The sequence below is a fragment of the Solea senegalensis genome, linkage group LG4 (genome assembly GCF_019176455.1).
Source record: "Solea senegalensis isolate Sse05_10M linkage group LG4, IFAPA_SoseM_1, whole genome shotgun sequence".
In the NCBI taxonomy this organism is placed as follows: Eukaryota; Metazoa; Chordata; class Actinopteri; order Pleuronectiformes; family Soleidae; genus Solea; species Solea senegalensis.
In genome coordinates, this window is record NC_058024.1 from 24542290 (window position 1) to 24554922 (window position 12633).

The 12633-nt window shown below is 43.1% G+C and overlaps 1 protein-coding gene across 4 annotated transcripts in view; it reads right to left on the reverse strand.

The window, feature by feature from the left end:
* bsnb (bassoon (presynaptic cytomatrix protein) b) overlaps nucleotides 1-12633 on the reverse strand; it is a 62394-nt gene that overhangs the window by 31824 nt on the left and 17937 nt on the right. For all 4 annotated transcript variants that reach the window (XM_044024305.1, XM_044024304.1, XM_044024303.1 and 1 more), the window contains exon 3: nucleotides 7098-7889. In XM_044024305.1, coding sequence (XP_043880240.1) covers nucleotides 7098-7889 — 792 coding nt within the window. The remainder of the gene's footprint in view (nucleotides 1-7097; nucleotides 7890-12633) is intronic.

Below are 12633 nucleotides of genomic sequence, written 5' to 3' on the forward strand. Positions count from 1 at the left end.
TTACACTTCTCCGTTCTCTCTGATGTTTGGGATCTAAAGAAAAAAAGCAGTTCTGAGAGCATCACATTTGGATCGCTCGGATGATCTGCGACATCCAGGAGTTCGGACTAAACGTATGCAACATCAACTCAGTGTGAACTCTGCTGCCTGCTGCCAAATACAAAAGATCTCAGAGATGAGAGTGAGTGGCACATACTGTAAGCCTCCATACCAGCGAGCCATCTGTGCCTGGGTGAACACATAATCTTAACAGGAAGCAGTCATTGCTGCACATCACATCATCTTCCTGTCATGGTTACACACTGAATGTAATCAGTGAATCTGCAGTACATCGGGAGACATTTGTTGCAGTGCAGCCTCTTCGACGTTAATTTCTTTATCAGACAGAAGTCAAAATGGCACAGACTCAGTTTAATCATCTAACAAGGCTTACGCTCCCTGGTGGCACACACTCGTGTGGGTGGATCTTTACAGCGGTGTGTTGGGGTTAAGCACTGGACTCAAGGATTCTGTCAACATGGATTACAAACACTCTCCACTATTAGATCCTTCCACAAGACACACACACATATATACCCCCCAAAACCCCACAGAGAACTCCTCTTTTCTTTGTGTCGCGTCTGCATTACCCCTCATCAATACTCCGTCTTATGTGCAAGCAGGGGCTTTTAAAATGCTCACCATGCTGTCACTGTTAAATCTACAGAGCAGAGACGGAACAAAGGGGGCCTAACTAGCCGTGTTTCAATGTCAACTGCGGGTAATTCTACCAGCAGTAATTGCCAATTCAATCAATGTGTCAAAAAGCAAGCCGTCTTCGGCTAAGGCATGTAGACAGGCGGGAAGAGGAATGCAAAATGGATGGAGAGGAGCAATGAAACATGAAGAGTGGAAGAGGACAAAACAAGCACCATTCCACATTAAAGAGAAGTCAAGGGGAACACTTTGTGTATCTGGCACGTGATGTTGTAATGTATAATGTAGGAGACAAAAGAAACAAAGCTGAAATAATGCAAGAAACAAGCCAGCAATATAATATACTCCTGGATACATTATTGACGGTGAAGTATAATAATGTGTGTAGGCGCCCGTGGTGTGAGTGTGCATGTGGGTGTTTGAAGGGCTGGAACATTTCTCACTCCAAAAAAACATCACAAACATTAGCCAAGTAATCTCATATCTGAGTTAAATAAATTCACAAGAGTGTGATATCAACTCTCATCACTTATCTGTGTGCAACCCAAACCCTATGTGTCACTTAATGTTGATATTCTAAATAAAATAAGCAGTCAATTCAAGATGAACTCGCTTCAATATTCAAGACCCACATGCATGTTAGTCCTCAGCTGTGTTTCCCTGGGTGTGAGTACATGTACGACAGCATGTGCAGCCTGTGTAAGATGCACGTGGGTGTGTGAATCCGAGTTCTGGTGCATCAGAACGGTGCTATATATATATATATATATATATATATACACTGACTTAGACAAGCGCACACACACACACACAGCTCAAAGGAATACACAAGTATTAACAGGTTTGGTAGGTGTTTGGATCCGCGATGGACGAACCATCATCGCATTGGGAGCAGCCAGGTTGAGCACGGCAGGCTTGGAGGCTCGATGCTGGGAGCCATCTGGCTTTGGATGGGACTCCTCAGGGACACAGGCTGGTGCCAACCTTCAGAAAACACTTCCAGCATGTTTGGGAATGACAATGACATGATGTTCGTCTCTACTGTGGCTCAGTGTGAGAGCGACTACTGTGTCCCTGCAGAGAGGAACATGGCACATTCTCAAATGCCACATGTTATACATACTGTAGGTTCAGTGTATGTCAGGTGTGTCTCCATCACTGTGAGGCCCTGAGTGGAAATAAACAGCATTCATTTCATTAGCTGCTGAGTATAAATCACATCTGAACAAAGCCATCCATCCATCCATCCATCCACTCTCACACCTACAGTCAATTTAGAGTGTTTAATTTATATAATCCCCTTATTGCATGTTTTTGGACTGTGGGAGGACGCCGGAGAACCCGCAGAAAACCCACACACACATGGGGAGAAGATGCAATCTCCATGCACAAAGGCCCTTGTTCCAACAGGGGCTCAAACCAGGTGTAACAGGCCAAATGAACCCCTGCCCAGAATAAACCAGGGTAGAGTTTGGCCCAGTCCAGAGTATACCCGGGGAATAAACTAACCTAGGCCAAACTATACTATACCTCGAGGCCAGAGTAGACCCCCTGTTGTGTAAAGAGATCATGTATTTACCCTGGAATAATCTATATCTCAGCACGGAATTAAAACTGAGAACTGTGGTAATAATCTTTATTTTCACTGATTGTGGCTTTCATGGTTGAAGTAATCTATGTGTCACTTATAGCTTTCTTACCTGACTTACATCAGCTGGAACTCCAATAAAATGTCATTTTTGTGTAAGTACAATCAAAACCTCTTTACACAAAAGGGGTAAAGTCTGCCCTAGGCCATAATATACCGGGGCTTTAATCTAGCATAGGCTGCTTTAACCCCCGGGTTTATTCTGGACTGGGGTATACTATGGCCTGTTACCCAGGCAACCACTATTGAACAAAAAAAAAATATTGTTTTTAAAAGTATTCTGTTCTTTGTTCTGGTCGAAAAAACAATGTGAGGAAGTAGTTTAATCGCTTTTAACGCTGGTAAAGAAAGCAATCATGGCGAAGGAAGTAAAGAGAACATTTGAAGAGGACTACTTCCACGTTTTTATGGTAGCTCCCTGAGATGCATGGGGAGTTACAATCTGCAGGCTCGAAGTTTCCTCATGAGCTAATTGCATCGTTTACTTTTCTGGGGTAACCAAACCTTATGGCATCGATGGCTTTAGTTTTCAAATCATAATGATTGTGTCCCAGTAAAATAGCATGATAGATAATGAACAACAACAAAAATACTGGCCTTACTTCTTACTTTCAGACTAAAAAACAATTGCAACGTGGGAGCAGAGCCAGAATAAACCAGCTGCACTTCTCTGCTCAAATTAAACTGACGTGTGTCTGATCCACCTTTAATAAACTGGCAGATGAAAGATCTCACAGAGTGACTGAGGCGGCATGTTTAGGTGATGAAACCGATCTGGTATGAACTCCCACAGACGTTCAACTTTAAATTAGACAGGCTCCATAAACCTCCGATCTAAATATATGACACCGACCACACATTTTGTACCGAAAGAGCAACAACAGGTTCTGTAGATTAAGTCGAAGTATTTAAATCATATGAGAGCATAAAATGTCAAATGCAGCATCTGCAGACACTAGTAATAAAACTTACTTTGCACCTGGATGTGTGTGTGTGTGTGTGTGTGTGTGTATTTTTTCCTCTCACACAAATGCACACACACTGGTATCAACACACACTGACCTTATGTGACATAAGGAATACAAATACAGTTCTCCTGCTGCTCCGCATTTCATTAGTCATTACATTACATTATTTATAATGTGTATTTTCTCCTTTCTCCGCGGTCCCAGCGATCATTTATGATCCAAATCTCATTATAAACAGTGGGCACATTTCTATATTTCATAATATCAGAGTCAGATCAGAGCTCCTCAGCTGTGGTAATGAAATATTAGACATATGGTGCAGGGGAAATATAACGGTACAGTGAGCCGGCTCTGCTGACTGAGAGTCTGAGACATAACGTACAGTACCGTGTCATACACACCTCTACCTTTCTTTACAGCCAGAGAGCTACAGCACGGCTGTATCTGCATCAGTGGGCAAACATAAAGAGAGAGTGACTGACGTGCAGTGTGCGGTAAATCAGGCCGCACAGCAAAAAATTTTATCTTCTATTTACAAGCAAACTCTGGGGAGTCGGCGATGACACGAGGTTGTTTTAATCTCCTTGAGAAGCGTAATGGGGAAGGAAACAATCCCACAACAAGGACATCTCATTTACTCCGAGCCGCACGACTTTAAGCACTAATTGATGTGAAATATTCTGATACGTAACAAACAGTCGGCGTCCTCTCGCTCATTATCTCTGATGATCTCGCTCTCCTCCTCCCCCCTCTTCCTACTTTTCAATCTATCACCCCTGTCTCTCCTTTCCTCGCCTCCTCCATCCTTCCCGTCACTTTTGCACACTGGCACATACTGTATCTCGGATTTTTCTTTCTTTTTTTTCAAACTGAGGCTTTCCTTCATGTGATGGAGCTCAGCCTAATTTGTTTTGAATGAATTATGTATCCATGTCACTTAGAATGACAGAAATTGTTTTTCATGAATATTTCAAGCTACATATCATCAAAACAATCCATCCGCTCCTGCGGTTGTGATGCCATCACAGGACGTCCATGAGGAATCACATATGTGATAGATGGTAAACAAGAGCTGTATTTTTATGTTTAGAATGGATTAACTTTAAGAGTGACGAAAACGAGCGATAGGGCAAGATGAGAGGATGAGGAGGATCCGCTGTGGCGACCCCTCTAAAGGGAGAAGCCGGAAAGAAAAAGAACATCACAGTTTGATGGCTTCATTATAATAAATTGGGTCTTTTCACAGCTGAAAAACATTGAATAAGAGGCTCAAAGGCCACTGTAGTTTAACAAAGCACGTCTGTTGCCGTGACTCAAGAATTCACACACTTAATTTTAAAAAAAAAAATGCATTTGAATGTCTAATAAAAATAGTCATAACAAGGTCTGAGGTCACAAGTAAACATCTATTGTTCTGGGTTTTTTTGCAACTCTTGCCCCTGTTCAAATTGTATGAAAATACAAAAACAATTTCCACTGCCCTGTTAACACAGCCTGCTCTATAGCTTCTGCATCTCTGTTTTGTCGTCCATAAACTATTGACATAAATAAGTGACAACTATAAACTGAATATCCCTTCATTATAACTCAACATGAGCCTCGTAGTTTATTTCTTTATTGATCCCCCACAAACTGCACTGCTGCTATCAATATTCACAAAAAAAAGGAGCCACAGCAAACATACCACTTATATTTGTTTGAGTTCTGTCTGCTTAAAAACAACAGTACCAAGCCAAAATGTCTTCATTTATATCTCCAGTGAGAGCACATGGGTTGAGAACCACTGACAGGACAGGAGATTCAGAAAGTAATGGGATATAATGTGTTTTGGTTTGTTTGTTTTTCATTATAAGAATAATTATATGTGATTTCTTTTGTTGAATACTATATCCTGCCGACTGAGATTTGGCCTATGAGCATAGATTCAGATCTATTAAACACGGGGAGAGACTGAGGAAGAAGAAATCTTGCACCTGCAGTCTCTGCTACCACACCCTGGAAAACAGTGCGCGATGGTCTTGATTCTGCATATGAACGGAGACTAGGAGAAAATGAGGAGGACAAATGTGCCAAACAGGCTGTGGAGCTGTGAGCACAAAGCCTCACATCATGTCCAGATGATTCTCACCCACTCTGGAACGACCCACCTGACAGCTCACATGGAATGACAACAACAAAATGTTCACAGGTTTGCAATGAGTGCACCTTACGCTGCACACAACACAGAGTTTCTCACGAAAAACCCACAACACGACTTCAAGTTTTTGGTTTTTTTTGTCGACTCTCAGCGTCTCAGCAGCCAAACACGGAAGGGACATCTCGCAAACAAATTATCTCTCTGTTTCCATAGCAATCTGTGAATGGCCTGTGCTACTGCCCGTGACAACCAGATGTCAGGGAAGACAAGGCTTGTGCATAAAAAGCCAGCGCTCTGCAGAAAGCCTGTTATTACTGCTATCATTCAATTGGGCTTGATTTGCATAATTAAACTCTCTTATTGCCAGGCTCTGGAAGTCCCTGCAAAGTCTCTGTTCTTACTAACTAGATTCCCACCATGACAAAGGACAAGGGAGCACTTAAGAGAGGACTACACCCTCAGCTGACCCCTGCATGTGACAAATCAATACTAAAATAATCCATTAAATTGAACTTGATTAGGCTTCATTTCCGTGGGTTCATCAAATATTTCTGTGCCGCTCCAGGGGCAGAGTGCACACATGAATGAGGTGAGTCACAGCCTCAACTTCACTGTGCTAACTACATGAAAGACCCTGACAGAGCAGAACAGAGCAGGTGTTTACTGAGAAACACAGAGACGAGGGCGAGAGGGAAGAGAGCAAGCTCACGACCATACTCTATATCGAGCTGCGTGTTTACTGACTGCACCCAGAAATGATTGCCCAGAAATCAAAATATCAATAAGTACAAATGTTCTTTTGAAGTGCTTTGCATAATTTTTTGAAAAAATGTGTTTGTCCGTCTTAAATTAAGTACCAGGCAATTCTTATAAGACATAAACCAAAGCTTCCCAAACTTCAGAGGTTTGAGGCCCCTAAAAATTATGCAAAACTTTGAAGGCCCCATGTTCCGATTTGTACATTAGCAGGAATGCAGTTATACCACACACACACACACACACCCAGAGAGAGATTAGGGCTGGATATATGGCAGCCAGAAACTCACAATAAACAAGTTTCATTTCATTTCGGTCAATATCAACAATTATTGTGATGAAATGTCACATTAAATGTTAAGTTTCGCTCCTGTGTGAAATGTGGAAGGCCAGTTAATTGTGGTTTTAAATGCATTATTGACCAGAGCACAACAAATCTTTGTTTAACGGAGGAACATTTCACAAACCTGAGGCAAAACATTTAATCGCATTTATGTGTGATATTGCACAGTACCAGTGAAAGGTTTGGACCATCCAAGAGAGTATATTGTTGGTTAATTATTGCCCAGAATATGTCATTGATTTTGATCCCCACCTGCAATACCACCAAGGCCCACCAGTGAGCCACAGCACACACTTGGGGAAGCACTGACATAAACAAAAATGCCACCAAAGACATTAGATGCAACAAGAGCATCATAAAGAACCTCACCGTGAGAAAACAGAGGTCAATGTTGCCCATTTGGCAGCACCTAAAGCCAAACGCGTGATTTATGCACATGTGAATTTACACTCTAAGGCACCTACGACTGGATAACAACAACCTGTTGCAGACCAGGTGACACTTTGGTAGGTTCAACTGAAAAACAGGCAAATCAAATCAAAGTCTTACCTCAACTATATGTGGAGTGGGATTGAATCCACACATGTTGCACACTTGGGCATGGCACTGTGTGCAGGTGTTGTAGTTTGGTGGTTCCGCTGTGTTGCCTATGTTGAGGTTTGTCTTACAGAGAGGACAACAAGCTTTGGGCTTTGATGGTTCTGGAGGAGCTTGCTGTTGTTGCTGCTTAGCAGGTGCCCGAGGCCCTTGTTGGCCAGGCTGGGGTCCTGAGGGTTTACTTGCCCCAGGTCCAGGACCTGGGTGACCTCCTGCTTTGGGGGATGGTCTGGGGGGCTGTTGTTGGGGCTGAGTAGTCTCAGATATGAGAGTGCTGGCTTGGTTAAGGAGGGATGCACCAAAGCCAAACAACTTCCCAAATGTCTGTTCTGGAGGCGGGGGCTGTCGTGAAGGGGAACTCCCCGCACTGCGAGTGTGGTCCTGCCGGGATTGCTGGGGTTGGTGGGCAGGAGAGTTACGTGATAGATCAGGCTGGGATGGGGCCTTGGCCATGCCAGGGAGAGGGACTGCTCCTGGGGGAAACTTAGCTTGTTGCTGACCTGGGCCAGCGGGACCAGTCTGTTTGGGAGGACCAGGAACTGGATGAGACTGTGCTGCCGGAGGCTGTAACTGAGGAGAAGTCTGTGTTGGGGGTGTAGGTTGACTCGAAGCATCAGGTTTGAGTTCTGGTTTGGCTGCATGAGAAGGAGAGTGTATCTGTTGCTGACTTTTGGAGCGTGGTGTGGTCATATCCATCCCTAACGCCCTCTGCATCTGACAGTTCAGACATAGCCACTCTTGCACCTGCGAAGCAAACAGAATGAAATAATGACCATAAGCTACAGCATCTAAAATTCCCTATTCAGAATGAGACAGAGGGATTTAAAGACAGAGGTAAGGTTATCAAACAAATCAAATATGCATCATTGTCCCTGCAGGGGGAAGTTTTGGCTGCACAACAATACACAGCAACAAAGATTTCATCAATTAAACAATTCACAGCAAGAAATGGAAATACAGTTATGTTTGGGGCTGATGACCCTGCTATGTGGATACTCCCCAGATTGACCAAGCAGCACGCTAAGCTAAACAGGGACTGCAATGCAGGAAACCCCCACACAAGAGTGAATCCCAGGAAGACACTGAATAACATTTGAAACTTTCCAGACTCTGAAACAGTGGTGGCAAAGCTTTGCTAGCAGTAGCATATGCGAGGCAGCTTTGGTGTAGCAAGAAAGGAGTGAGGAAGGCATCTTTTTCAAATGCACCTCTCTGATGTATGTGAGTGGCTGTGATTAGAGTGTGACTAATAGACTGTTGTCAACTGCTGTCAGCTCATTACAGCTGGGGCGTTTGACTACGCAACACAAAAACTTGGGGGAGGTCGTTCCCCTTGGATTGGACTGTACGTTTTACTGTATGCTGTTAAGGTTAGCTAACCGAGAGGTTGTGGGTCTAACTGTATGATTAAATGTTTGTTGCTGTGTATTGTCGTACAGCTGTTGTAGTATTTTGGGTCGTGGGAACCCAATCTTCAATCTTGGGTTCAATCCCAAATTGGGTGTGCCTCTGAGCAAAGCTTGCAATCCGCCACAAAAAATGACTAATGCTAGCAGATGATGCTAACTTTATATTTACTTAATAATACAGACACAAGAGTGATCAGTACTTTTAGTACAACGTTAGTAACTTCCTTTCCATTGTCAAAAGAGGTCAATGCAAGATGAACTAAAAACTCTATTTTGCTAATGTGTCTGAAAGTGAAAATGAGTGTGATTGTCTCCTTATGTGACAGACAGTCTTCCTTTCCCTTCATCAAATGCATCCTGGGATAGCCTCCGAGCCGAAATGAATGGGGTGGGGAATTGGGGTTGGAAAAATGATTGAATGAAAGAACAATTTTGAATGATGTAAATATCTCACTGAGGAAGGACTTAAGCACCACAGTGCCTCTGCAACGGCATTATTAGTAAACATCATTTACCCACCAACAAATGTGTGGGAAAGAAATGTGAAACAAATGGGGTGAACTCTGGACTCCTTCAATAAATCATGGTTTTGGAATCTTCCCATACATTTCCTGTGTGTGTGTGTGTGTGTGTCTGTTTTGCTCACGCTTACTTCCCCTGTCATTACACAACAAGTTGCCTTTCTCATAAAACCTTCTACCATTCTCCTCTTGATTCTCCTGCTGCTCTCGTTTTCTCTTTTGCCTTTTCACCTCTCCTATCTCTTTTGTTCTTCAGTCTTTCAACCAAGGAGGTGACAGTCAGGGAGAGGTTCAGTGGTGGTGGCACATGGCTATATGTGTTAATTGGCGTCCTGGTGCTTTGACAGCTGCCGCTCTATTGTACAGTAGCTGTCTTGGACTTGTGGTCATTGCATAATGCCTTAATGCATTATATATGCCATTAGGGAAAAGGTTGTTTGAGGGTTGTGGCTATGTTGGAGTTTGGGGGCACAAAGAGCACAGTGGGAGGTGCCGCCAACAGCTTTTCCCTTTGTACATCTTTGGGTCAAAATTCCCTTTTCAGCCTGTAAAGACAGATTCATGAGGATTTTTCTTTTGATTTCAGAGGATTTTTTTGCAAGCTGCCAAAGCAAGGGGAGGAAATTCTGAAAGATGACTTCATTTATGGGCTAAAATCAAATGGCTCTGCAAGTCTGTGCCCATGGGAGACTGATTCTTGCACACATTCTCACATTGCTATGTGGATTCATATAGTTTATGGGCATACTATTATTCCTGAATACACTGTGATTGCCAGGTGGGTGTTAACATACAAGGAATTTGCTTTGTTATTTTGATGCAGAGCCAACACCAATAAATATTAAAGCGGATTAATGTAAGAAAAGAGAGCAGTTACTGTATTGTCATTGTCACAGGATACACGATGAATTCCACATGAATATCAACAGCATAAATATGATTAGCTCTTGTAATTGTGAATAACTATAGTGTAGTTGTGCGCTTAACTGTGCATATGTAATAACCCCTGGCTGCTTTATATCTCTATTTGAGTTTATCTGAGTAATGCTGGGTAACTGTCGAAAGCAATTCCCATATATTGTGTTAAACACTGGGTTATCACCATTTTAGACAAGCTATTTGGCTTGCTGCCCTTTCTCAGCTTAGTCACAGCTGTGAGAGTAGTATGAGTCACCGGACCTACGGAGTCAGCCACATTATTGTAAAGCACTGACTCAATACTGTGCTGAGACTTTTAGCTCAACAAGACGCTCGGCTTCAAAATGAACTCAAGCTGTTGACATTTAAGTTTGCCATCGCTTGATAATCAATGACTGCACAGTCGTTTTACTGCGTTCCATTATTAGCCAGTGATTATTTGCTATTTGAATGGCACGGAAAAAACTAAGATGTGGACAATGGACAAAGTGCCCTCTTGAGTCACAAGAACTAGGTACCCTACATGACAGTGTCCTCAAAGGAAATCATTCAGTGCTGTATACAAAATGCTGTGCCAGTCTCAGCTGACATCGGGCGATAGGTCGGGGTCACACCCTGGACAGATCGCCAGTCCATCACAGGGCCACTGAGACAAACAACCAATCACTCTCACACTCACACCTATGGTCAATTTAGCGTGTCCAATTTACCTAATCCCCATATTGAATGTTTTTGGACTGTGGGAGGAAGCCGGAGAACCTGGAGAAAACCCATGCACACAGAGGGAAAAATGCCCATCTTGGTGATAGAAAAGGTCAGTATAAAGATCCACATGAAATTCAGTCCCTTGACTTTGGCCCCAGTTTGCACTTTGGACATGCCTGCCACACCTGCCCCTTTTTAATTTTCGCCCTTCCAAAGGTCTGTACATGCCACTGGTTGCTTGCGAGTGAAGTGATGAAAAATTATAATTGGTTTGCTCAGAATGTCAGACCTCACTGTCTGAGACCACTACACCACGTCTTAGATGTTAGAGCGACTGTCCAACCTAACTGCTCTCTGTTCAGTATCCTCTAAAGGCTGGTGCTCACTGAAAACCGTTTCCTCTGGTCGACCAATCAGCTCACATGAGCGTTATTGAAAGGCAAGTCGTGACATGTTTTTAATTTTCAAGCTCCTGTGTGTTCATTCTCATTGGCTTCGAATGGAGCAGTGTCAAGCATGAGCAGCAGCAGAGTCACATTTAAATGCGTTTAGCTCAAACACTTTTTAGTTTTGTCAAACTAAGGGTGCCCGACAGTTTCAAACAAGGTCGACGTCACATCACTATCACTTTAGCTATGTTGCTACATAACTGGCCATGATAGACACTACTAACTGCTAACCTCTGATAGCCGTCTAGCATCAGATCTGGCTACCATTAAATGTTCACCACAAACAAACCAAAAAGTAATTTGTACGTGTGAGTCTGCCATTATAAGAATATAATTATAATATTTTGGCATTGGATGGTGGCACTATGCTACATAGGTTACTGTTCCCCAATTATATGAGGGGTTTTCATGTTCTCCATGTGTGTGGCTGTTCTCATTCATATATCCCAATTTTTTTAGGGGGAAAAGTTTACTCCACTTGCCTTCTAGCGTAGCTCGGTGTGTCTCTAAATCAGTCATTGATTAAGTCAGTGCTGACAGCATCAGTCACAGGCTCAGCTGCATCTTACCCTTGTGTCTGGCCCCCCGCCAGTCCTCACTATAAGGAGTAATGAGTTCATGATTTTCACTGTCAATCAGGGAAAAGTGAGAAGCCGGAGCACAGGTGAACCCTGGGGACAATCTGAGCAACGTGGACAGTAAAATAAGGCAACACTGACTCGACCCGTGCAGCACCAATAAAGACTCATAAATGTGAACTAGATATTCATCGTTGATTTATTTTCTTACCATATTAGAATTAACATAATCGCATGAAGTTCTTTGGGGGGGTAAAACTGACAGGAAAGCAGCTGTGGGCAGGGCTAGTAGCTATTTACCATCTCATTCTCCATCTCACTCCTCTCTGTGTCCCTGTTGTTATGAGGCAATCATGTGGATCTCTATGAAATCTGATCTGTATCAGCAAAAAAAAAACCCTCTCTGTCTTCTGTCCCCCTCTCTGTTTCAATCCTCCATCTTGTTCTCCTTCACTCATCTTTCATTCTGCCTCTTATCGCTCTCTCTCATCACATCACTCCCCTTACCTCACTTCCTCCATCTCTGACTCCCCATTTCATCTATTTACGGCACTAATACAGCCTTTGCATCGTATGTAGGTGTAATTACCGCTCCGTGTGTGTGTGTGTGTGTGTGTGTGTGTTCATGATGCACATCAAAGGTCATGAGCTGGGACCAGATCCCACTGACATGTGAGAACTCAGCGTTTGCCAACAGGAAGCTGGAGTGCTGAGAAAAACACACGAAGAACAACTTGGAGCCAAAAATAGAACCTTTTAGAAGTAAGGCCCCACAGAGACTTGGATATGGATCAGATAATGAAAGCAAAGCATCCTTTGCTCCTCTTCCACATATGCCTGTACATATGTGTACTGTATGTTTTAAAATGTAGGCTGATTTCAATCAGACCGACCTGCAGCTTAGGTAG